Below are 27,969 nucleotides of genomic sequence, written 5' to 3'. Positions count from 1 at the left end.
TTCCATTTCATTTTCTCGTGAAATAATGAATAAAGCTTGAGGGAAAAAGTCTGACACTTTCCCTTTAATATTTAATAAGAAGTAGACAATCATATGGAGGATTGTTGGCGGGTGTATGCTCTCGACTGAGCGCCATTCTAGTTCTCTCCTCGTAATTCTGATTTAAAGCAAAGAATTTCTCCGACCTAGTCCAGGAAATGTAACCCAGCAGGGGTCCTGTGACAGTCTATGTATGAGCCTGCTCCTATCAGCTGCATGTGTGTGTCAGAGTGAGAGACAGAGACAGACAGAAAGAGAGAGGGAGTGGATTCGAGACGGCACCTAATCAAGTGAACTCAGCTCCCGAGAGCTCGTTCTTTCTCTTATATTTCTGAAGGGGGAAGAAGAGGAGGCCTTACGGTCCAGCAGAGAGGCGTGTTTGATCTACATGTGAAGGAACAACTGAAGGGCAGGACGGAGAGAGAGAGAGAGTAAAACGAAAGGAAAAGGGAAGGAGATAGAGAGGAGGCCTGTCTAAGTTAAGTGCTGTAGTGGAACAAGCCTTTGGACAGCATGGAGGTCTGAGGAGCAGCTGACCTGGAAACAGCCTTCCTCCGCACGCATGGGGAGCCTGTCTCAGTTCCTCCCCGCGTCCCAGTGGGGCTCCCAGCCACACACAGCGCTGCCTCGACTCTAACGGCAGAAACCTTCACTGCTGATCTCACTTAGTACCGCTAATAAAGACAAGGGCTCGCGTTACAGTTATAGTTTGATGCAGGAGCGGGGTTTTTGCTACTGATTGGCAAATAAAAATAAAAATAAAGGAAGGAGGGAAAGCTACAGGACACATGTTCTCTTCATCAGGTCAACAGATATTATTCACAGATATGACTGGTCAACCATGGTGGGAGTAATAACTGTTTTTTCTGTAGGTTGTGAAATTTTAAATAAAGGATAAGGATGGTGTTATTCTGTATTTTCCCTGTTTTTAACACTTCCTGTTCAAGAGAGAAAAAAGAAAATCCTAGTAGACAGTAGCAGCCTTATCTACAGACAATCTGTGGATTTAGGTGCAAATAATCAGAACAAATGATTATGTGTGTCACAGTAAAAATTAGCAGCAGGTGTATTGTGGGAAAAATAATATTTTATAAAGTGAAAACTGCTATAAATTCATGTCAGCTTTGGCCTTTTTAGAATATTAGCTTGAGTGCATTTATAGCCAATAAAGGTGCATCAAGCCGTGTTGGCCAAAATCCAGGAACTATCTTCGGTAAGTGAAATGATGTCATCTTATATTACCCAGAGCGCATACAGTATTTCTCTTGTGTTTCCCTTCAGGTGATCTGTGTGGCAGCGCCTCGTTTTTTTATAGTCGGAGCTCCTGGATGATTTGCTGCTGGAATTCGGGGTTAAATATAGCTAAAATGGCAAATCTAGGACAGTTGGGCATGAAATCTCTGGTGATCAGACAGAGAGAGGGAAGGATTTACCAAGGAGGAGGAGGAGGATGAAGAGGAGGAAGAGGAGGAGGTGGAGGAGTGAGTGGGTGAGCCACGATGGAGGAAGATTGAAGTAGTACGAGAGAAGAGAGAAATGGATCTGCGGATTCTGCGGAAGCAACAATTATCATCACAACCATTGTTGTATTTTCATATGTTAAATTTTAAATATTAAAATGAAGATAAATTTCCCCACTGCTCATGTGAATCCATGTATACATGCTAGAGAGGTAGACATGTGACAGATTGAACCGTGTCAAGGCTGCCTCACCTACAGTGCCACATCCTGGTATGTAGAGAACCCCCACTGTCAATATTAGCTCAGTAATCAGCATGTGTCTGTTCTGATACAGTTGAACATGTCTTTACACAGAGAACGTGGTGACCAGAACAGGACTGAGGCTGTAAACCACGGAAATATAAGGCCTATCGATTATTTAACAGCAGTGTACGGTTAACTCCAGCAGAAACATGACAAGGAATAAGAGGCTTCACGGGAATGCGAAGGTGCAAAAAAGGAGGAATTCTGAGAAAAATAATGAATTTGCTGTCGTGAGGCTCATGCTGATACATAACGCATTCCTCATTCTAATGCAGGCAACATGCAGATCTACTGAATTTCCTCCACTTAAAATGACACATAGCCTAAAATTACAACTTATTCTCGGAAAATTATGACTTCTTTTCTCGTAATATTCCAACTTTTATTTCTCATAGTATTCTAACTTTATTCTTGAAATGTTACAACTTTATTCTCAAAATAATATGACCATATCCCCCCCCCCCCCCCCCCCTTTAAGCAGCCCTGATACTCAGCAGAGGACGCAGCAGACAACAGCAGACAACACTGAACCAAGATACGACTCATACGATTCACAGAGCTGCCAAAGACAGCACGGGCTCTCCAAATCATAGCCTTCTTCTGTGTGTGTGTGTTTCTGTGTCTTTGTGTTTCTGTGTTTCTGTGTGTGTGTGTGTGTGTGTGTGTGTGTGTGTGTGTTCCCTGCACCCCCACCTCCCTGTGTGGACCCCTGCCAGAAACTGCTCGGCTGTCAAACGTAGCAGACTTTTGTCACATATTGTGTTCCCATATCTCCTCAGATACGATAATGAAGTGGAGCTTCCTGCCAAAACAGAACGCCACTGAGCGCGGCTGCTTAAGTGGCTCCGCTTTTTGCGACTTCAGCACCATGACAGCAGGACGAGGAGCATTCAGGATTTCAACAAGCAGCGCTACTGAACAGTGACAACTGAAAGGCGAGATCGAGGTTAAAAGGACATTTTCAGACATCGCGGTTTATTAGGAATAATATGTGACACTCTGATGATCGTTTGTTTTTGGGGGCTTTAATGTTTTTATATACATTGAGTTCTGATTATTTGATTATATTATATTTCATAATGGTGTTTGGCTTCACTCTAGTCTTATTTCTTGAAAGTCTATGTTCAAATAAATTCAGTTTTTATGTGGTTTATGAGACTGTTTGTGTGCGTGTGTGTGTGTGTGTGTGTGTGCGTGTGCGTGTGCGTGTGCGTGTGCGTGTGTGCGTGTGCGTGTCTTACCGAACCACTCCTGAAGTGTTCCTGAGGACGGAGGCGGCGAAGCTCTGGGTGACGCCCACCAGACTGGTCCCGTCCACCTCCACGATCTGGTCGTTCACCTTTATCCTGAAGCAGAGACGTATTAAAATATCATTCTGTGAGTACATGTGAGCTGAGAGGATATCGTGATATATGGGCACACATTGTTTTTATCTGAAAATGACGAGTCCACATCAATGACAATCTAAACACACTGAGGCTGATGCAGGAAAACTACTACAAGAGGCAAAGAGACAAACAAACTGGCCTATCATGCATATTCACATTATTTTAAAAACAACAACAGTGCCAGACTCTCTTTTGGTCCTGAATTTCCACTGCGACGGCTCCAGACTATTGCCTGAACGAGAGACAGAAGAGATGAGGCTCAAAAGGGACGAGGAGGTTCTAACGAGGACACGGAGGACAGCTCGCCTTTTGCCCTGAGCCTCGACGCGGCCTGCATTTCTGCTCCATGACATGACGAGAGGGCGGATAAGTTCTTGACCTGAAATTAAACTCCCCATGATCCTCTCTTCATAACAGAGGAATTGTGAACAAATAAAATTAAAATAGATGCTCTTAATAAATGTTCTTTCTAAATCTGCTTAATAACCAGATTAAAAAAGGTTCTGAATTTGAGGTTTGAATGATTTTTTTTTCACATGATTAAAACAAATATGGTCTCTAGTTTTTTCAACATCTTCTCTTATTATCACATATTTATTCTATTATATATACATGGCATAATCAAACCAGTACAACTGCTTTGGAGAATAAGGATTCATGACACTGATAATAATGAGTAACGTCTTCACAAGCATAGAAAAGTAGGGTCGGTAAGATGTTTCCGAAACACTTTTTGTCTTTGTATCTGTTGAAATCCTCTGGGTCCAGAGAACTATTTAATAAATAAAGTTGTCTGAAGGAGACAGAGAAAAAAGCCTGTGGCCCTCGCAGGACTGGAATAAACACGACTGGCGTATCTGTCTGTCACTTAACAACCTGCCGGCCTGCGGGCACCCTGCCAACTCTTAATGCCTCAGACTGGGATCTTCAGCCAGGAAGAGAGAGACAATAGTCAGAAGTTAGCAGGCGAGTCACAGATAAGTCGGCTTCTATCAGTTGTCAGGCAGAGCTCGTTCGTGTGTTTTGGGGGCGTAGCTTCGACGTGGGGCCGATTGGGAGGGGCTGGGAGGAATTGGTTACATATTTTCAAAGTGGAGCCTTCCAGGATTACCAACCCTTGCTTTGACATTATTGCTTTCATTCATCTTAGACAATTTCTGCTTTCTACAGTTTCTGAATATGTCAATTCAATAAATATTGAAATAATCTATGAAAACCTAACCTAGCCCAATTACATGATGGGACTACAGTGGAATTTTAACCTATTCTATGGAATCTTAAAGCAGTCAACTGATACAGAATAGCACTTCCATAAACTTGAGTTACTCACTAGAGACAGATTTAATTTAAAGAGTGGCCAGTGCATCAGAGGCAGAGATATCCTTGCTCTCAGTACCTAGACTGGGTTAAGCTCCTAAAACGAATAGACATCCACAATTCCCAAAAAACAGCTTTTTTTTTTGAAAAGACTGATCCTGCAAAGTCCAAATCAAAACCAAGCAATGTTCTCTGATGTCAGCATCCACACCTCCACTAACCAGTGTTCTTCCTCAGCCCGTCACTGGTTTAATAGGACTGTGACACTCAACACGTCAACCAGAGCTGTCATAGAGACACATCAGTCTGACACGTAGACGGAGAGCGGGCTGGTTGTCTTATCAGTCAGCGGCTCAGACGCCTTTCTGACCCTCCAACGTCTTAATCTGGTTTAGTGCGGCCGAGTCCGGTTAACAGCTGCCGAGCAAAGCCAACAATAAAAACCAGTGACAACAGAGGAAGATAAAGCAAGAAATCAAAACACACAAGCACACATCCACACCTCGAACTCATCTCAACAGAGTACACAGAGACACTGCAGCTGCTGATTCACAATGGACGATGGCCCTGTTCATAGTGGAGGGAGTATTGCAATATTCTACACAATATGAAGCTCAAATACACGAAGAAACTTTATAAAGGCTGTGAGAGGGAAGTATTTGTTGAAATCACATGCGATGTGAGGGGTTTTCACAGTAGCCTGAAAACACGTAGTGCATGAGACTGAGGACAACACTAGGACAAACGCACCATTGTCTATTTCAGAGGGATTTTGCTGTGTTATATTTGGGTGCCATAATTCTTGCACGGACTTGTGAAGAGAAGTTGTTAATATCATGTATACACTAAAGTCTATAACTGTTTCATTTGACAGATTTCTACAAGGAAATCATATGGGGGTGACGATTAAAACCACAAATATATTTTTATGCAAATAAAACAATTCATACTTTATGGTTATTTAACAGAAATGTAAATATATTTTATGCATTACTGCCTGTATTGGATAAACACTGGAACTATCTAGAATTTAGAAACTGCTTAAATAAATGATCAATAATTTACTAAAAGATAAACATGGAGAAGAAAGGATCTCACTTAAAGGAAATGGGATTACTACAGGGATCTATGCAATATCACTGTGAAACTATAGTTATGAAACAATAGAATGAATGAAAGTTGTGAATATTCATTGCATATTCTTCAGTCTTGTTATTGCACACATGCACAGTTTATAAAGATAGTATGGAGGCTTAAAGCAAACAACACTTCTCTGCATCTGCAGTTAGCATCACTGTGAGGCAGTACTGCAGAACAGAGATTCTATCATTAGCATGCTAACATGCTCAAAGTTGCTCTTGCAGATACACTATAGGTTATTTATTTATTTTGTTTGTTTGTTTTATATTTATCTTGTTTTGTGAAACGACCTTGGGTCCCTTACAAGGTGCTATATAAATTCAAGTTATAATAATGATAATATTAATATGGCCTCTGTCTTTTGAGTCATTCATCCATTAATCATTAACATAGCAGCTATTAGCTACATGTGGAGAACCGACACACAGTTAAACTCTTTGTTCAGCTCTAACAAATGAGCCTGGAACCGACTAGTAGACACATATTCAACTAGAGCTTTAGCCCAGCCTTCCCTCTGATCTTTTCAACTTCTCATACTTTCTCCCACTCACTGAGAGAAATGAGACTTTTTGGAACTGTCATCTTAGAACAGGATCAAATTTTCTCACTTTTGAATTTAAGCCATTACTTTTTTTTCCCCCCCACTCCCCATGTCCCTGCACTCTCACTGCATTTTAAACTAATCTCTCACTCTCATGGTGAAAATGGCAGCCCTGGCTTCTGCATAACAGGAAAATTAATCCTTAAAGAAAACACACCTACTACTGCAAACAACCCCGGTGCAATAGAGTAGCTTACGGCACTTACTGCTCTCATGCTGCTTTGAATGGACGAGCCTATCATTTTTTAAAATCTGTTTAGAGGGAACATGAACCACACAGACACACTAATAGGTAGATGCTGGGGGTTTAGAGGCAGATAAGCACTGCTCACCTGCTGTCATTTCCTCCACTACCTCTGCTCAGTGCTTACTTTGCACTGTTAACGTTTTATAATGCATAAAGACACACAACACACACACACACACAGACACAGTTTATCCCTCACAACAGACAGACACACCACCCAGGGACAGGGAGAGACTCACTGTCTAAATAGAAGCCTTTTAATGTCTCTCGTTTTGTGCAGACTAATTCTTGCAAAATAAATGACACAGCATACAAGAGACGTAACACAATCTAAAGCAACATGACACACACACACACACACACACACACACACACACACACACACACACACACACACACACACACACACACACACACACGACACACACACGTACGGTCCTGTGTGAGACTTGTGTACCAGACTTGTGTACCAGACTGTTCTGCTCCCAATGGCTCTAATCCAAACCCCTGCCACTAAATCAGGTACAGAGTGTGACTGGGTGTGCGTACGTGTGCTAATGTGGTTGGAAGAAACTAAATAACTGATTAATAGTTTATTTTTCTGCATTTAACGAAGAGCATGCAACTCCGGCCACCAGGGGTCTCAATCTAAACTACAACAAACAACCTAGTTTGATGTGTCAAGCAGCGTGGGATCATGGGAGTTGTGGGAATGATAATGTCAGTACACAAATATATAACAGGTCTAGTTGTTTTTAGAGATTTTAATTGATAATATATCTTTAAGTAATATGTGGATCTTGAGATGTGGACAAACTGAGCTTTCAGGTGTTTCCAGACTCATCTCTCACAAATGCACGTAAGAGCCAATCAGACGGCGGCTCTCACCTGCCGTCCCTCTCAGCAGCTCCGCCCTCGATGACGGTCTTGACGAAGATGCCCAGTTTCTCCAGGCCGGCATCAGCACCGACGCCCATCCCGATGATACTGATGCCCAGGCCGTCGTCATCTGGACACATACAGAAGAAATAAAAGCATTTTAGGCTGCAACATTCCCAAAAGGTTTGGTTGGATCCACTTGATGAAACCAAAAAAACAGCTCCAAGTGAAGTGATGTCAGGTGGATATGAGTAAAAAAGAAACTCACAAAGAAGAACAACTGATTTATTAATGGAGAAGAGGCAGATACATTTACTATCACATGTGGCCTTCACATGAATAGGAAATGAGCTGGATGGGAAGTTCCCTTTCATTGTAGCATTTCTCCATCTCCGTCCTGCAGTAATTATTCACTCCCTGTTAGAATTACATAACAGGGAGTGGATGGTGAAATCTTGCAACGTAAAGTCATTCTATTCTATTTTAAGGCCCCTGGCAGCGTTGGATTTCAACACAGGAAAAGCTCAACAGGACAAGACGAGTGCAGGGGATGCAGTAGCACATCTCCTCATTGGAGCTCATGCTCAGAGAAGTAGGACAAACTGTGCACTACAGGGTCTTTCAGTGGGATATTAGGGGATTTGCAGTGAAGTGCTGTTTTGCAACATGATGGCAAACAGCAGTAAAATACATGTTTTGGGGTTCTTAAAGAAATACGGTCTTATCGTGAAAGGCAGAGCCTGAAATTAAAGTCATAATCGGGAGGAATTTATGAAGAAATACAGAAATGAATGAAATGAAAAAATAAAATAAAATAAAATAGAAACATCACAAGTGTAATTCCTTTTGTAAAGTGATTCATTCTCCTGCCTATGATGGACATGATACAATATTCTTAGCTTGTCTTTCCCACCTTTCTCCAGCTCCACAGGGAAGAGTTCCAGTTTCTCCACCCTCTTCTCCAGCTCGTACTCAGCGGAGGACGCCACGGGATCCACCTCCTCATTACGCCGGTCGTAGTCCTCATTGGAGTAAGTGTTGAACACCTGGGACAACAAATACAAGGGGTTAACGGCACAGAAGTGGGCGCACACAACCAAATATAGAAAAATTGGACCCGTTACAGCCACGACATCATGATGGCTCTGGGTCTTTACTTAAGCTTTTTCAGAGGAAATTAAGGGCTTAAATAGAAGAACATGTTTTCATTTAGCATGAATCAAGTTACACTGATCAACAATTACAACTCATACAAAGTGACAACACAAAATAGTTTTGATAATAACAGTTATTTTTGTGTGGGTGACGGAGTAATGCCGCTTCTCTCCAAATTTTGATTAAATCGGAGCTTTGACGTTTTGAACCTAAGCATCAATTTCCAGCCGATCTCTGCACAACAATCTATCAACCCTGTGGAAAACCAGAAGCCATTATAACAAAGCCAAAGCTAATCAGAGTGTTAAAACACAACACACTTCAATGCCGCCCAATCTAATGAGGTGATGGAGGATACAGAGAGATGCATTTCTCTCCCTCTAAGCTGCGAGGACCTCACAGGAACCTCTGCTCCTCTGCAAGAGTCAGCTGTCACTTCACATCTCGCCCCAGCTCAGCGCTCAAACTGCTCCCTGCAGCGAGGAGGGCGGAGGAGAGTGTTGTGCATGAGCTGGCTCCAATGTGCATGCTGCTGTCACATTGCAGTGCGGTCTGCTGCAGGAACGCTAGCTGCTGGTGCTGAGTAAAGGTGTGCAGAGTGTTTTACGTGGATACCAAAGACATGCATGAATGTTCAGAGAGTCATCCCGGCTGTCTGAATGTCTCCGATTCAGACAGACCCCTGCACACCCACACTGATGGCAGCTGCATTAAAATCTGAAAAGCTAGTGACATTTGCCACATGGTCTTGTCTCCTACAAACAAGGATTTCAAGGTGAGAATATCACACTTGATGACGTCCATCATTATCAAAGTTATTTGCATGCTACTCGTTTCTGATCACATGCATCACGACGACACTAGATGAGAAAAATAAACCGTTGCACGTTGCGCCGAGGATGCGGATGACATCTTGACCTGTCCGCCCTAATGCAGTGTCACCGAGCGCGTCAGCAGCTGTCGACCGGCTCCTCGGTGCCCTGACCTCTTTGATTTGACTGAAAGAGGAAATATATTCTCACCAGAGATCAATGAGGCTTCATGTCACATCACATGTATTGATTATTGCCCAGAGCCAGATTTATGTAAGCCACTTGGTATGCATGTGAGTAGCGAGATCTTAGCTGTGCCAGGTCACGACAAATATGAAAATCAACACTGCATCTGTTATCACATATTCTTATATCATGTTGGAACTGTGAACGATAACAATGATGAGGGCAAACAAGTTCAGAACATAAAAAAAATGCATGAAAAATGCCTGGCGATGCCGTTAGCAACACATTTTCATGTTGAGCTAAAGCCCATGACGGGGGCCATGGGTTTGACTAATACCTCACCAGAAGATGAGAAAGATACAGAGAACTGGAGTAAATCAGTAACTGCTGCTCTGCTGAATGAACAGTGTGCTGGTTGTACATAAACAGCTTGGGCACATTGACGTAGCGTGATGCTGCCAGGGTTAGTTTTCATTCTTTGGTCCGTTCGAGCCTGCGTGAGCTCCATCCATGACCTTGCTGTCATCAATCATTCAGTGTGATCAACAGCCGTGCATTATGAATGATTGGACGTACACACACACGCACACACACACACAAAATATATAAAGTTGTGCATGGCAATATAGAAATATTAATTAAATATAAGCCTCGCGGACATTCAGCAATCAGTAAAACACATATACACACACACACACACACACACAATATGTATTGTTGTGCATATGAATATTAAAAGAAATGTTTAAAGACATTCAGCAATCAGTAGACACACACACATACACACACACACGCACACACACACGCACAGTTACCGGCACAATATACACACTCATTCACATACTGTTGGCAAATGCTAACGGCAGCACTCGCACTGCCCTGCACTTCCTGGATGCCATTGGCAGTCAGTTCACTCTCTAATGGCCTCTCTCAGTCACTGTGTCCTATCTACAAACACATTAGCATGTGGCCAGTCACTTGAGGGAGTGAAAGAGAAAGAGAGGGAGAGGGGAGGTCAGGAAGGGGGATGAGGACAGATGAATGTGGATCTGTGAGCGAAGGCAGGCGAAGAAGAAACTGGAGGAGGCGCAGTGAAGGAGAAAGATTGGAAAAGGGCAGGAGGGTGAAAAAAATCAAGACGGAGGGAGAGAACAACAGCAAAGGGCAAAGGATAAACAAGGGAGTAATGGTGACTTAAAGTGGGAGGGAGGCGACGAATGAAAGAATAAATAGACAGAAGTAGATTGAAAGAGACACGTGGGGACAGATTGCACTGTCAAACAGAAAGCATTTATTCGGCAGATATTAATTCTCCCAGAGCAAAATCCCAGCGCAAAGGTGTCCCTGGCACTAAGCAGTAGAAGAGCATATACTGAAATGTAAAGGTCAACCTGAGCAGACTGATTCAGGTTGACTTTAAGCTGAAGGAAACATTCATCTTTCTCTTCTGCGATAGGATGTACAATATCCTCTTGTTCTCCGACTATAGAAAAAAGCACTTTTTGACCTTAAGAGAGGGTAGAGACACCTAGAGAGAATGAGAGAGACAGCACAGTAATGTGTGTCTGACTGTGGTTAACCTTGGCAGTACGGCAGGATACTGCTGCCTGTCGTCCCACAGGGAGATGGAACAGAAACCCGGCACGACCAGGCATGAAGCTGGCAAACACAAGCCCGACAGCTGGAGCTGAGTTAGTGCTGCTGTTGATCACACATGTAGCCAATAACAGCTATTTAGAAATAGTTGTTCTTTGCTTTTCACACAATGTGGAGACGATAACGTGGCGCAAAACTTAGCAGGGCTGACCCAACACCCAATGCTGCCTGTATGTAGGGACGCACCCGAGAGACAAACCAAAACCTGACAGCCTCACCAAGTGTAATATGACACGCATCAATGTGCTGACCCACATAATCCAATAAACTGATCCCCTGCAAACACCAATGTCAGACCATTCAAACCTTAATTGCTTTACTCATGGTGTGAAATCTACGTCTTATCGCATAAACATACAAATAATCCACATATCCGAGTCTAAAGCTGTTTTCAGACATGAACTATGGAAATTGTTTGTGAAATTGGGTCCAGGGGGTGGTGGGGGGGACGAGGGGTGGCTTCTGGGTAGAGCGTTGCAGTAGACAGGACATCATGTATCAATTCCACTGCGGAATTCAGTTCGACACCAGCGTTGGCCCTCGTCGCAAAAATCTCTCGAATCTATGGCACCTCTTTTTCATCCTAATGTCTTTGTTTTCTCTTTTCAGTTTCATGTCGGTCGCATGTTAGAGACGTCATATACACACCCACTCGCTCTCAGTGAATTTTCCACACATTTTCCTGCTATATTCTCACTTCGATATTTTCTGGACATTTCACTCGGGAGATGTCGGTAGCAACTGACACGGACATTTGAGTTCTCACATGCAGCCCCTGGATAATTTGAGGAAAACGTCTTCAGTGCATGTTTGAAAGCAGCTTCTAACTTCTGCAAGTGGTTAACATAAAAATAATAATGCATGTGGGAATCACAACAAACTTTAAATGCACTCTTCCTTGTACTGCAGCTGCTGTTAGTGAAATGTCACTTCTGATATACCAACAAACACAATCACACACACACATAGAGGACACATGCAGGCACACATCTGCCTCTAAGTTGTCTCATAAAGACAAGATCTTCTCTTTCTTTTTCTCACTGAATCAACCAATATCTCTTCTTGCCACCTCCACACCAAATCACAGACACACACACAGACACACACACACACACACACACTTAAGTGCAGACAGCAGTTCTGCTTGGTTGTCCACATTAGATGCCTCGCCTGCCTTCATCAGTGCTCAGAGTGGATTAAAGTGCCTTTCTCTCTTTCCGTGTTTGTACCCAGGTGTGTGAGTGTGTATACTGAAAACACACAACAGGTATTTAAGTGTTGGCAATGGGAGTTTTCATGAAAGTAGGCTTTGTATGAGTGCCACTGCCAAGGCAATCGAAAGTTCACCGCAGGTTCCACCCTGCAGATTTAAGCATGCCTGCATGGCAAACTGCTGTGCTGAATCAAGATTCACCCCACTGGCTCTGCTTCCGTATGACACCCCTTCAGCGGCATCATGTTCGTCTTTCTGTCTGGAAACCTGTTGGCTCAGCCTGATGGTTCCCCTTTGGAACAGGCAAGCAAGGATTAGGCGAGGGCCTGCTAAGCTACAGGGGAGGAGAAAGGAAGGGGAAGATAACAGAACACAGGGATTATGCAGAGGAAGAAAAAAGGTGAAAGTGGAAAAAATGTACTTGAGGAGGGCCCATTGAATGGAGTGAGGGAAAATGTGGACTGAGACAACGAGGAGGACAGACGGGGGGGACAGGAGGAGAGATGTGGCCTTTGAGATGATGGGAAAACTGAAGGGAAGTAACTAAAAATCCAGTTACCAGAGGCTGGGAGGCAATATTAACTGAGAGAGAGAGAGAGAAACAGAATGACTCATATGATTCATGGGTTCGAGCAGCAGCAGACACTGAGGCCATTGAAGAGTGAAACAGGCAATAAGAGAGAAATAAAGAAAATAAAATGAGATAAAAAAAAAAAAAGCAGACAAAGCTGCAGCAAATCTAAGGAGCGGGCGAGGCCAGGAGTAATTTGCTCCAGGCTTGTTTGAGCTCTTGCCTGAGATGTCGCAGCATGGCGCCCATGCCTGGCCAAACGCCTCTGGTGGTATTAAACTGGGCCTTTGGCGTGCCGGTGCTAGTGCCGTCGCCTGGCTTACGTTATTCCAGACAGTTGATGCTGCCCAGGGCAAGAGGAGAGACCCAGAAGAAATGTTCCTGCTGCTGTGGCACGAGCCCAGCCAACCCTGCAGTGGATAAGCTACAGCCTGGTACACAAACCCACACACACACACACACACACACACACACACAGACCCAGAGAAACATAGTTTGCTCTGCTGTGATAGCTCAGCACATTTCCGCTCCATTAGCTGTACCTGTAGTCACCCACCCACACACGCCGGAGAGCTGACAGGTGCTGAGGAAAGTGTCTGGACGCTGAAGGGGATGAGACACTTGCTGATGATGGACATGAATTAATGTCTGGCAAGAACATCGCGAGATTGACGGATAAGAAGGTGACGAAGGAGATGGAGAGAGGACGGAGTGAGAAAAGAGAGACACAGACAGTAACATTCAGTACGTGGCTCTAAATAAGGAGGAGTGAGAACGTACAGGATTTAAACAGTCAGTCAGTTCGTCATTCTGTCGTCTTGACGTACAGCACCATCGCCCCTCGCCTGAGGAAGTGACACTGACTTTTGACATGACGGTCTTACAAGTCAGCATTTTCGTTTCAAACTCCAGATGGAGCTTCTGAAAACAGAGCGGACACACACTCTGTTCATACACGATGACGTCCTTGAAAGATAAACTCTGCCAAGATATTTTCTTTGAAATGTAAATCTGATCGGACCATCGTCCAAAACAAGGTTCGTGTCTTGGTTAGTTTACATTTGATCCAGTCAGTTTTGGTTCTACATTACATTACATTTCATTTAGCTGACGCTTTTATCCAAAGCGACTTACAAATAAGTTCAACCATGAGGAAATCGAGCCCTGAGACAAAGCTTTTACAGCTTATATCAGAAATACTTTATTGATCCCAGAAAAATAGTGTAAAGTGACGTCACGAACAGGATTCGAACCTGTGCGGGGAAACCCCATTGGATTTCAAGTCCAACGCCTTAACCTCTCGGCCACCGTGACAGTGCTGAATCCACCTATCTACCTACGACACTGATTGGATAGTAGACGTCAGCGTGTTATACAGTGCATTAAAAAATAAGTAGTCTTTGTGAGCTACTACCACATGCATTTCTTCTTCTGTTGTTTAATATTGTCTCTTTCTGTAATTTCCAATTCCAGAAAAAAAATGTCACAATGCAAACAAATGGTTTGTTTGATCCGGACCAAGTCCACCTCTTTTGGTCAGGACTACGTTTCGGTCTGTTGGTCCGAGGATCCTTTCGCACCTGCTTTGTTGGTTCAAACTAAACCCAAAGACAGAAGGTATGGACCAAACAAGGGAGGTGTTGTCTGTTGTTATTACAAGTAAAGAAACTGAATTCAGCATTTTATATCTGGCAGGTTTTTTTTCTCCCAATCAAAAATGCATTTCAGTCCACCGTTTGTGGCACTGGATGCCATGGCTCCCACCACCAAACCAAATCATTGGCCAAATACACAGAAAGAGAATGGAGAATGTGAGTGTGTGTGTGTGTGTGTGTGTGTGTGTGTGTGTGTGTGTGTGTGTGTGTGTGTGTGTGTGTAGCGGGAGCTTTAAACGGAGCGGCGGAGAGTAGTAAACAACTGCAACTGAATGACTGCAGACAATGGCCTGCTTTATGTTATGCCTCTGTCATATACAGCGAGTGGGAGGCCGGGCTCCCGAGCAACACAACAACATGTTGCCTGTTACCGCGCTGATGCTCTAATGCCCACTTGCTCTGCTACGTAATTCATTAGGCTGCGACAATGACGAGGCAGAGTGTGGGACCATATTTCTGCACAGCATAATAACCACTGTGTGTCTCCAGATCACACACAGTGGTTATTATGCAGTGAGTCGGACACAGATTCCTATACACACGACAAAAAGCAGTCAGAAGGTTTGTTTTTTTTGGATCTGATTACGTTTATATTCAGACAGTTCATCTTAATCATGTTCCTGACTCACAGTAAACCAGGACATGGTGACAGTGCAGCGCTCCGAGCTTTCTTCAGCACTGGCTGAGCAAACACTGAGGACATTGTGTCACAGGGACTTTGTTCTGTCCCGTTTTTTTTATTCTACTACAATAAAAAAATGCCAGCGCACAGATGATATCATTAGCAGGGAACCAAAACTTGATGATTCATGACACAGCCCAGTCCTGTGTGCTAACTGAGCAGCCTCAAAAACCACAAGGAACGTCTCGCCTTTCCTGGATCATTAAAAATGCATCTCCCCAGGGAGGATCAGGTGGCACCGAAACAAGCAAACAAAAACACCACTGCATTAGTAATGGAGTGACTAATACAAATACGCACATGCCCAGTTTGAAGTAGTTGTGCCTGTCAGAGGTACCAGAGGATGGAAAAATCCTTAGGGTGAGGAACATTTACATTTATTTCATTCCATAGCTGGACACACAAAAACGTGAAATTGTATTGGATAGATTGGGTTAAATTTGTATATATGATACTAAAGAATAGTGCTGAACGGTTTATACTTTTCACTCAAATATCTACATAATAATATGTTGAGTCACAACACATTTTTCTACAGCACTAGATGATTTGTAAGGAATCTACAGTATTTTCGGTTTAGCCTCCCCAAAAAGAAGCTTAACCGAAATACCCCACGATCATTCTGACTGCGCTCAGCCGCTGCTTCTGCTGGTCTTACTCTCAACGGTTATGCACAGAGCTGCTGTTGCAGGATGTTGCAACTCTCTCCCACAAAATCCTGTTCCCCCCCATTATGTCCAGATAGAGAGATTTCATAGCTAAGAGGTTGACAGCCACCTTCACTCTGCTCACAGAGGGAAAACACAGGAATGTAGGGCACAAAGAAGAAGGTTTATTAATGACAATGTAGCAACTGGAATATGTACACAAACAGAGAGTTATGCAGCACAGGTAATATGGCTGAATGTCATTTATGAACGGGATCATCCATTGAGAATGATTGGAAACCAACTGCAACACTGTTTTCGTTTCTGTGTTCTCATCAGGACGGATATATTTTGCAAAACAAAGATCATGTGGAGGGAGATTTTCTTTTCATATAGAAGAGGATATATCCGTTCATAAGCTCTAGCAATGGTGCTACAGACCTAAATACTACTTACAAATGACATTGACCAAATCCATGTCAGTGTTGGTTCCAGAATTCCAGAAACGCTATAGCACATGTATCATCAGTGAAAAAGACAGACTGCCCTAAAGTAGACTAATCCGTTCCATCGGAAAATATGGTCAGACGGTTCCTGGCTTGAGGCCATCTAATTTCAGCTTGTGAGGCAAAATAGTGTATTAGGTGATACCCCAGATAAGGACGATGGAATCACACAGATGTTGACTGTCGTGCACAGTAATCAGGAGAGACCAGAGAGCGCCTCTGCTTTCATGCACTGTATTAAGGGCAGGCAAATGAACTCCCAAATCTTAAGAGAAATAACCGTCTCTTAATGCCTGTCGAGTCTGAGGACTGGCGCCAGGATAGTGTAAATTGGAAGTGTCTCTGTTTGCAAGCATCAGGGTTTTAGTCTTTATGTTAGTTCATGCTCCAGCAAAGTACAAGATGAGTCTCTGAATTGGTTTGATGTAGTACAGCGTGAGATGCAAACCGGCATAGAGAGATGGAAAATGCGAGAAGATTGTTTTTTGCAGCCAAAATGTCTGCAAGCATGAAAGTATCACTCAGAGGAAAAATAAGTCAGTGACCTCATATCACCGTGTTCTGTTTTGAAATACAGGGAGTTCAATCTGAATCTACATTCATCAAGAAATATTTATACCACATTTGTGGAAAAAGAATGAACACAACTATTTATTTCTATGATGCAGAATAGGCAAAAAACAGCCAATACATTTTTCTGACTAGAATCTTGCAGCTATAAAACCATTGCCACAGAAAAGGGAAGCAACACACATCTATCATATTGATTATGGCTGGGAGCTCAGATCCATGCTATTCAGCGTTCCACTAACAGTGCAGCGGTACAATCTAATGGACAAAACGCCAGTCACTTTGATCCAGAATAACAGACAGCATGCAGAGTGGAGGGGCTGATTACACAGCCACTTCGGTGGCTGTTTAACCGGCACTCCACTCATCACATCTGCTTAATTCCATTAAGATATCGCAGTGGCCTGACTGATGAAAACACACTTGCTCCGCAGGCACAAAAACGTATCATAAAACGGACGATGTAAATGCCATCCACGTAGAGGGAGCCGCAGAGGAAAACAAGGGGAGACTGACACAGCAGACTGCATGCAGAGGGAAAAGACTCTTGCTGTCAAACTCCTGGGGTGCGGCTCGGCAAAGAGAAAGAGAAAACACATCCCGTGGAGAGAAATCGGCAACAAGTGAGAGATGGTGCAAAGGATTTGGGATCAGTGTGCGATCAAGGTAGACATTTTCAAAAACCTGAGCGAACTGAGATGTGATGCCTGTGATGCCTTCAGATTAAACATTGTATTCTAAAAGTTGTATCAGCTGCACAGAACATGCATCAAAAGTACGATAGAGGACTGAATCTACTTCCATGCTGCCACTGCACGCTACTGTACGTCACAAACTGGATAGCCAGACTAGGGAAAGTAACATCAGGGATAAAACCAGTTGCTTGAATGAACTTACAGTAGATCTGATTCTGTTCTGTAGGTCAGTGCCTTCGGGCAGGGAGGCTGTCTTTGCCTATGGACGCTCGCAGCCGTCACATATTCTCACTGGGTCAGTTTGGATGGTGCAGTTGAGTGAAAGGATGCGGAAGTAATGAATAATAAAAAACAAAAAGAAACTTGCTGTGTGTTGTAAAACTAAGCTTGTGGCTCTGTACTACGACACAGAAAAGCGTTGACCCAAATGCTAATGCCACCATGTTATAATATGCTTGCAATGACACAATGCTGATATGTTGATGTTTAGCTGGTTTGTTGTTGCTATGGCAGGATCTTAGTTTAGTGTGTTAGCATGCTAATATTTGCTAGCACTAACCGGAACGTACAGCTAAGGCTGATGAAATTGTCATCAGTTTAACATTAGGTTGACAAATGACACAATTTGACAGGAAAACATAAATATATAAGCCATAATTTATTAGAAATATATTCAATAATTGCTGAGAGTGTGAACCTCGTGGTATAGCGCTAAAGGAAAGATGGAGAATCGCTAAACTCATCAACTGGGAACTTTGGATGTTGGTAAAAGAATTTGTGCCAGTCCATTTTATTACATTTTGAGATATTTCACAGTATAGTATATAGTATAGTATTAGAACTCTGACCTATAGTGACAGATTTACATCCATCCCCTAGGAATCTATATAGCTATAAAGATAATTCCCTTAAAGCCAAAACTGCCAACCCAATGGTGGCACTATGAAAAGCCAGGTGATCACAAGTCTGTAAGATCAATCCTCTGGGGACACTGAATGCCTGTAACAATTTCATGCAAGTCCAGCAAATATATGTTGAGATATTTCATTCTGGACCAAAGAATTGGACCACCAGACAAACTGAAAGTTCCATCAACTGCAAGCGTTGGTAAAAAGGCTATTTCTAAACTCAACACCGCCGCAACATCAAAACAAATATATGTTTCTTTGAACATCTGGAACTGTAACTCTTTCAAAGCTTACATCAGCGTGCATGTTTACAAAATGTTGCCCAAAGCTGGTTGTGTATCATTTTCTCCCCGTGCCATGATGATTTCTAAATGAAATAAGCCTTCAAAGCTGGGATGTTGAATTGGTTTATCCGCTTTATGGGGCAGGACTAAGAAATATTGCATGAAGAGGAGTGAACATTAAGTATTAGATTAGAAAATGGCCGTTTTTTTTTGGTTATCAAGGCCATCTCTGCAGTCTCCTCCCACAGGGGTCAAGCTGGACCCGTGCGGGGCCGAGGGCTGAGAAAATAGCTTTGTCTCTTTCACAATATAGACGAACAAAAGACAGAACCCTGTTTGTTCCTCATGCACTGAGAGGAGGGAGGCGTGTGATGAAGTGGGAGGGGTGCATGTCTAATTGTGCGTGTGCGTCTGGGTAAAGGGACGGGGGCAGTGCTCATTTAGGATTCTCCATATGATGAACGAGCGTCGGCCCTTTTCATAGAAAACAGAAGCCTTGAAACGACAGACAACAGAGCAGCATACTCGTTGCCTATTCAACCCTAAATGGGACAACAAGTTCGAACAAGCACTCAGATTCAGAGTTTAGAAAAAAGTTGAATTTGATATTTTTCACAATGTGACCAAAACTATGATTCGTAAATATGTTTTAAATGTATTACAATTGATTGTTATATTTATCTTATGCTAGAACATGCTGATCAAAGTTTTAACATTTTATTTTGAAATTCACAAATCCTTGCACGTAGGTGTGTTCTTGCGTTTGAGAGCATGTGAGGTGAGTCCCAGTGAGGGAGGAAAAGAGAAAGAAGCAGAAGGACACACACTGCTGAGACAGTGCAGGGTAATTAGTGAAGCCGACATCGCGTTTTCTCCTCAGAATAACTGGGCTAATTGTTCTGGTTTGTTAAAGCATGTTAAGAGGATTGATCCTCAACCTGAGGAATGTTTGTGTTGCTTCCAAATCCTGCATACATACAACTTAATCTCCAAATCCCAACTGTACTCTGATCTTATGTGTACATATACTCCGACAGATTGTGCGTCAACAGGCTATAATCGCAGAAATAGAATCTGATTCCACTGTCAAATTAAACAAAAAGGGTTTAAAAAAGGAATACAGCAAACTAGATCATGTTGCTTACTACTACAAACATTAGGCTTACTGATTCCACATGCTTAAGGATAATGGCTGAAAAATATTTCCCAAATCCATCTTCCCAATCCACAAACAACACTGGCTGCTTTGTGTCCAACTCTGCACTGAAAAAAGTATGAAACTACTCCGAGGCATTTGAGGAATAAGGGTTAGAGCTATTTCTGGTTGAAAAAATAAAGAAGATTGACTTGCTATCAGGGAAATGAACTTAAGGGAACTAGGTATTATAACCAGAAACAGTGACCTTTGTGAAAACCCCCGTACGCCGAATGGTAAAATACACGTAAACTGTAGCTAAACATCTGCAGTTATCACGAGCATAGGGGCCATAGCAAGGTTACGAAACACAAACACTGTTTATACAGTACATTCAGATTCATATAGACTCTGCCACTGCAACGTACAGCTCATCCTCATCAAATAGTTCAATAAATGGCTTCCTGATCTAAGAGATACGGTGAGGCGACTGCTTGAGAAAAACAAACACAGTATCTTGTGTGAAAACTGTGTGGGTGCAGCACCAGCATGACTAACACATGCACAGATGTTCTGCCCGTGAACATGTCAGTTTCCCAGAGGGCAAAGCTTTGACCCTCGGGCTCTGCATCACAGAAAATAGCTACAACCACTTCAGAGCATCAGAGAGCAAGAGCTACAATGTATGATCGTTTATCTACCGTATGGCAGAACACATTAAAAGGACGGACCAGTTAAATAAGCACAGAACAAAGGTCTTAAGACAATAAAGATTACTGATGTAAGATCCTTTTATCATAATCATATAACCTCATAAACGCATGTGGAAGCCAACCACAAGTTGTTCCATGGTAACTATAAATATGAGCCAATAAAAAGGAAGGTCTGAATACAATATTAGCTCTCTGTTGTTTTAACCTACTTCTGATAAGAGCTGCACAAAGGCTTTTATGTTGGATTGTGTTCTGTGTGTCTACACAGTTTAGGCTTCCACAACAGTTTTGTGCATCACTCGACTTACTATGATGGAAGCAGTGCTGAAGCAAATCTTTCTCTTTGGAGGGATGTCCTCTTTGTTCTCCTCTGGCAGACCAGCAATCTCTGTCAGGTCAGAGCCCGGGTCGTAGACAATATCCTCGTCGTCTCCATAGAGGTCATCCTCAGGATCCGTACAGCTTTCACCCCATCCCTGGTAACAAGCGTCCCCGTCTGCATTAAAAACCACCCGCTCGGTCCCAGTGTATTCCTCATCTGTTTCTTCCACTTGATCATTGGGAGATTCAGGGGGCTTGTCTTCTATTGACCCATCTCCATCCTCCTGTCTTTCAGCTCTTGGCAGGGGCTCTGGAGTGGCTGGTTGGTTAGTAATCACAGCATCATCTTTTTGAAGATCATCGTGTTTTGAAGCCTTGGACACCCCTACATCCTCGGTATGTTTTCTTGTTTCTGATGGTTTCTCTTCTTCTTCACAGGAACCATTGACTTGACTTCCATTGGTGGTGGCCCCAGAAAGGCGCTGTTTATCTCCACCTGTACTTGCAACCTTGTCTGCTTTGTCTTGAGACTCCTCCTCTTTGGGAACAGGTTTCAGCTCCGCTGTCTCCACTTCAGGACTGGGACTGAGGAGGTCCTCAGAGGACAACGATGTGGGAAACTTTCCCCCTGTCCTGCTCCGATAGTTTCCTCGAACAGGAGACTGTCGTGAATCATCCTCACTGAGATCTCCTCCATGGCGTTGGAATCCATCTGGTGAGTAGAGGGCTCGTCTGCTGACTCCTTTGTAGGCCACACCCTGATTGTGGTGGTCAGCATGTTCAAAAACAGCACTGAGTTGACTGACAGTCGGTGACGATGCCTCTGCTCTGGAGCAAAGTGAGTCCAAAGAGTCTGTACTGCCTCGGTTGGACCTTGGCCCTCGCCAATCATCAAGATTCTCATGGGACCCTCTTTTATCACGTCCGTAGGGAAAGACTGGTGATTGAGACTGGTCACGGGACTGCTGCTCAAACAGCTTCCTGGTTTCTGAGAACCTTGCTCCAACACTTCCAACCCGTTCAGTCGATTGGGAATGCTGGAGTTTTATCACAGATCCGTCAGCCTTGTTGATGAAGTTGGTGGGCTTGACCATCTTTTGTGGTGAAGAATCCTCTCGACCCCTTGTCTTCACTTCTATATTTTCTGTGCCCATCTGCATGAACATGTCCTTGATGCGGCTGACATGGGAGCCATATTGGCGACCCCTTGGTTGTTTCACCCTTTCGAGGTCTTTGGGCCTTGAGGCTCCATCAATCCGTGGCTGGTCAAAGGCCTTCTTGAGTGCCTGAAACTCTGTTCGGTAGGCATTACGGTGGGGGGAGGCACTCCGGAGGGAGGTCCTCTCCCCCGAGGCCTCCGTCTTCAGCATGATGAGGTCTTTGGATTCCGAGGAGATGTCAGCATTGCCGTGGCCTCATTAGAACATAGGAGTGAGGGGTTTAGTTTGACCTACTGCAGCGCTGCTTAATCTGACAAGATCCGACTTCCTTTAGGCCAATTCACACCTGCAACGATAAAGAAAAGATGTTGTTAAGATAGAAGCATTTTGTAACACGGCATGGTTATGTGAGTTCAAAAGAACTATTCAAAAAAAACATGGGGGTCAAATTGATAACAGATGCTGCTCAGTGACATAAGAGCAGGAGAACAAGTTATGAAAGCTTATTGGACTCTAAAAGCTCTCTGGGGATGTTGTCTATTCAGCAGGGCTGCGCTGTTTACCTTCTCACATCAATGCTCGCTGTACACATTAGTGTAAAGATGTGATCTCTGTGTTCACTGTGTTGTACTGTAGATGTTTTCTTCCCTTTCCCCACTTCACCCCCATCTCTCCTTTTTCTATAGTGAACGGCGCCACATCCCGCAGCCTTATAAACCATCTACTGACATTATGGTGGTCACTTTTAAATGTCAGTGCTGAGACAAAGCAATGCATGCTGGTTTCAACCTTCACTGCACATACATACTGTGGTTAAATGCACCAAAAGATGCAGCATTTCATTAACTGAAAGACTTGAGGATTAAATGATGAGACTATGTGCCTCTGCCCTCTGACCACCATTGCAACAATACAGGGAGAGAGCGGGGCTGCAGGCTGGTGTAGGAGTTAAATATTCCATACCTTCTGACATTAATGTTTAATACTGTTTGGAAATGCACTTCACAAAGAGGGAAATGAAATGTGACACAATAAAGCGAAGGAAAAAAAGGATAAAACATTCATCTGGGACACTGAGAATTCATCAAGTTGTGCTGAAACCCTCCGCATGGGTGGTGTGGATACAGCAGCAGCAGCAGCAGAGGCTGAAACCTGAAATGTCCTGGCTCAGAATTCATTATTCACCACGCTGGACTCTCGATGGCCTTAGTGCAACAAAAAAAACCCCCCACATCATCTGTTTGGACTGGTGCAGCCTCAGAGGATATCGCTGAGTGCAGAGTAAAGTTAGAGGTGAAAGATGAATTCGGGGGTTTGAACATTGTGTCAGTGGGATCAGACAGAGCCGTCAGCCTCACCGCACACAACATGACAGCTCGGCTCCAGCCCCCGCGACGCTGTCTAACTCGTATTCATCCACATGTGTCCCCCTTCTGCACATTTCCACCAAAAGTATCAATGGAATTGATTGATTGATTGATTGATTGATTTATCGGTGATTGGCGAAAAAGGCGGAGTTAACCCCACACACACACACACAGCGATGTTGCCTCAATGTTGCAAAAAAAACAAAAGAGTCAGACTTACATCCATGGCTCCGGCTCCGCGATGTAAATAAACAGTAATCCACGGTGTCGAGCGGGAGGGGAGCGAGGATGCTCTCTGCACAAACAACAACGGCCCCTCTACCGAACGATAACATCCCTCTCCCACGCGGGTAAACAGTCCGGGGACCGAGTCGCCGCTTCGGGAGCGCTTGGACACAACCGGAGCCGCTACAGCGCCATTGCAAGGCAGCGGGTGATGCTGCCAGCCGCACAATGGGGGTGTCGGTGCAGTTCAGCGGATCGCCTCGGTGGAAGCTGCGCCCCGGCAGAGGCTGCAAACCCGGCGGCGTCCGGTGTGCGAGTGCGGTGCGGGGGGGTAAACGCGCTCGGACGCTGCGGTGGCCGCCGGTTTCTCTAAATGTAAAGGCTCATGTGACAGGTGTTAGGACCTGGACTGCGGCAATGGTTTGGTCCGATAAGCTGCTGCGCGGAGCCGAGCGGAGGGGGGGGGGGGCGTCAGCGAGCTGCAGTGTGGGCACGCATACCAGCACACACACACACACACACACACACACACACACACACACACACACTGTACACAACCTCACTGTCCATCACCCGGGTCTGGGTGTGGTGCTGGAGGGTCAAAGGTCACCCTGGCTGTGTGGATGGATGTTCAGCAGGTTAGGTGTTCAGCCAAACTGAGGTGTGAGGAGTTTATATTGAGAGCAGGCTAGATTAAATCAATACATCTTTTACTTCTTACTTACTCCTTTATCATTTCATTTCGTTTAGTATTAGCTTCTTTGTCTAATGTAACATACTTATTGTATGCTTAGCTTATTCTCATTTAAGATAAGATAAGAGAATCGTTTATTAGTCCCACAATGGGGGGAATTTGCAATATTACAGCAGCGAGAGTCACAAATAGGCATCAGTAAGTATTAAGTAACATGCAATACCTGAGTGTAAGGATAATAATAATGTAAGGAATATAAAAAAATATAGAAAAATATGAATGGAATATATTATATAGTGTAAAAACATGAAAAAAATGTGCAGTGTGAGAATATTTATAGTGAATGGATTGTACATGAACCACTGTATTGCACAGACAGAGTGAATATAGCACAGTGATTATTGCATAATTAAGAGAGTTTAAAATAGTTTTTTTACTTAGAAAACTTAGAGTTACACTTAATATTTCTATTTAATTTACAATATGCTTTTACTTTTATTTTCACTTAAATTTTACATTTAATTCCTTATTGTTTTTATTCACTGTATTCTATTCTACTATGTATTGTACTGTACAGTAATCTATAGCAAGCTGGCACAAGAATTTCCTTTGTGATTAATAAAGTCTTATCTTATCTTATCTTATCTTACTCCATCACATAAGTCTATATGTTGCAGCAGCTGCACATTAACTTAGTTGTTTAAGGAGAGTGCAATAATATGATAGCTAATAACGTTGGCTTACAAACCCAACACGATTAAATACATAAAAAAAGAAAATAAACCAAGGCACTCTTGCTGTGGAAAAATTAAAGTGTGGCTACTGTATAGCAAAGATGAATTAGAATAGCATACATCCACCAAGGATAGACCTGAGATATCAGGAAGTGGCACATAGGCTCATCACCATAGACAGAGCAGGTGACTCGAGCTGGACGAAAATAGCCACAATTAGTCAGTAGAAAAAAACAACAACAAATGAGCCTGCACAGAAAATATAAACATCAAAGACTAGAACACATGAACACTTCACTTCATGATTCAAGTTATAAAACAAACCTAGTTATAGTAGGGGGAATAATTGATTTCTTTATTTAGACCTGGATTTACCATGGCCTGAAGGCAGAAAATCCCAAAAGTTTCTCATGTTGTGTCCCAAGAACAAGGGACTACCTCGTAAGCCATAACCTTCAAAGAATTGGTGCTCACATGACCAGCCTGAAATGATTAGTCATCGGGTATTTGGCATTAAAAGTCCTGATGGCATTATGACACCCTGTCCCTCTGTGGACGTCTGTCTATTGTGATAATAAGCCTATGATGTCACTCCCTGATATCTCACAGGCCTATATTCTTCCTGTACTTCAGGTTAGTCGCCCTGATGAAGACCAGACTGCTGCAACATGTAAGTGCATTGCCTTTATACTGGCCAAGCATTAGTCACACTAATAGAGGCCTTTTCATTTCTCCACTGCGAGAGTGTTTTGGTCTATTCTCATATTTTTGTCATCTTTCCTGTGCCCAAAAGCATCTTCTGGGATGTTTACTTTTACACAGCTCCGTTTTTTTTTGCCTTGCTTGATTAAATACATATTATGAGAGTAGTATGAAACGAACTCTGAAATTTGCCGTCTCTTTCCCAAATGAATCTTCGTGCATTAATATTTCAAACGTGTTATGATGAAGCAGATCACAGCGTAAAAACTCAAGCTGCCTGGGTCACGCAGGAGTCAACAGACACACCGTCTAAAACACGGGACTTAATCCATGTGATGAAGCACTAGAAAGGAAGCTTTGTCAGCATCTGAATGTGTGATTATTTAAACAAAGATGACTGAGTTGTATAATTGGTTCTGGCGTGTTATAATACACGGCAGCGTTGCTTGCGTATTTATTTCGTAAGCAGAGGTTGCAAGTGTGAATCAAGTTGGAAGTTTTATCGTAATTCATTTAAAGAGTAGATGTGATTCATCAGATCGAGCATATAAAATCCTCTTTACGCTTGAATTGTATTTGTGCGCTTCTCTTATATTAATGTTATTTATGAATTTGTGCATTTGTGCAATTTACACGATTATGTAATAATTTAATTTCATGCTGAACCCACTTAAAGCAATGGTTTGACTATTTGCTCTACACAGTTGGTTTGGTTTGCCGTGTTGCCATATTCAGTACTCAAAGTCAATTAGATTTTTCAGTGCTGGACTGCAGGTGCACTGAAATAAGCAGTGACAAGTTTTACCCTCACATGCATTAACAGCCCTCAAGAGAACCGGGAGTGGATGCAGGAAATAAGTAGGAGACAGGAGACTTTCATCATCTGAATTCACTATTAAAAACAAGCAAATTCAGCACAGTGTAAACGAAAACTTAGTGTCGACTACGCTGAAACAGAACTGGACTGAAATCAATTCAAATCAATATGAAACTGACTGATTTGGCTTTAACCTTACCCACCTGTCAAGGGGGAAATGTTGTATTTTCCTGCATCTTAGTGCATGCATAGGTCTTTTAGTGACTGTTGTGATGCATTGATACCTGGTCCAAATACTGACTCTGTGAAGATGTTGCTAAGCAACCCTAAAAATAATCTTGAGGGGAAGGAGGGAGGGTGTGAGAACAGAACAGCCACGCACTGTAGAGCGCAGAGGATGAATGGCATCATGTTTATCACCACGGAGGAGGAAATGAATCAAACACAAATTCACTCAAACCAGAGCCAATTGGCGACCACTGTCGGCTCATCATAGTGAGAGTTAGGATGCTTTTTCTGCAGGAGCAGGAGTGCTCTCTTAGCGGTGGGTGACATCAGTGTGAGGGGTGAATCATTAAAAGTCCAGCTGCCCTTTAGCAGGCCTGAGTGGGAGCCAAGGGGCCAAAAAACACGACCATCTGTCTGCTGCCACTGTCTCTGCAGGGGGTGTGAGCAGATTGGAGCACACTTCTTAAACACGTCTGTGTCCTCTTACAGCTGGGCTCAGGAGGTCATGTCCCAGTGTGTGTGTGTGTGATTGTGTGTTTGTAAGTCTGTTTCTGTGTGTACTTATATCCTTGTGAGCCAAGACCTTACGGAATGAGGACATTTTGGGAAAGAAAGGACATATTAGCTGCTCCGCACTTTCAATGGCCTGATGAATTAGGTTCAGTTGACGGTATTAAGCAGTGATGGTTAAGGTTAGGGGTCATGTGTGAATTGTGGTTAGGTTAAGGTTAGTGTGAGGTATGAACTGGTCATTGTTAAGGTTATAGGTAAAAAGTTTTGGTTTGGTCCACATTGAACGTAAGTCCTAATCAGGATAGTTGTGTAAACCTGTGTGTGAGTGTGTGTTTTCTGTCATCACGAGTCAATATGTGGGGTATTACTTACTCTTATGTTTCTTTCTCTTGGCATTATTTTTAAATCATATTATCGGCCATCTTCGATTTGTGCTATATAATTT

At 43.2% G+C, this 27,969-nt stretch overlaps 1 protein-coding gene and 1 non-coding gene across 7 annotated transcripts in view; both read right to left on the bottom strand.

Annotated features, from left to right (window-relative positions):
- The window catches only part of ppp1r9a (protein phosphatase 1, regulatory subunit 9A), a 47,119-nt gene extending 22,814 nt beyond the window's left edge, over positions 1-24,305 (bottom strand). For 4 of the 6 annotated variants that reach the window (XM_034600714.1, XM_034600718.1, XM_034600717.1 and 1 more), the window contains exons 1-5: positions 23,832-24,304; positions 21,072-22,590; positions 8,289-8,421; positions 7,385-7,505; positions 3,045-3,149 (exon numbers count right to left, since the gene is read on the bottom strand). In XM_034600714.1, coding sequence (XP_034456605.1) covers positions 3,045-3,149; positions 7,385-7,505; positions 8,289-8,421; positions 21,072-22,454 — 1,742 coding nt within the window. In that variant the 5' untranslated portion in view covers positions 22,455-22,590; positions 23,832-24,304. Of the gene's footprint in view, positions 1-3,044; positions 3,150-7,384; positions 7,506-8,288; positions 8,422-21,071; positions 22,591-23,831 lie in introns of all 6 variants that reach the window. The other 2 variants (XM_034600715.1, XM_034600716.1) reach the window with 2 other exon arrangements.
- trnas-uga lies at positions 14,201-14,282 on the bottom strand. Its single transcript has one exon. It is a non-coding gene; the product is annotated as a tRNA-Ser (tRNA).
- Positions 24,306-27,969: the final 3,664 nt, after the last annotated feature.

Source organism: Hippoglossus hippoglossus, chromosome 11, assembly GCF_009819705.1.
Source record: "Hippoglossus hippoglossus isolate fHipHip1 chromosome 11, fHipHip1.pri, whole genome shotgun sequence".
Lineage (NCBI taxonomy): Eukaryota > Metazoa > Chordata > Actinopteri > Pleuronectiformes > Pleuronectidae > Hippoglossus > Hippoglossus hippoglossus.
Note: the sequence above shows the minus strand (reverse complement) of the source record. Positions and strands in the feature narration are given on the sequence as shown.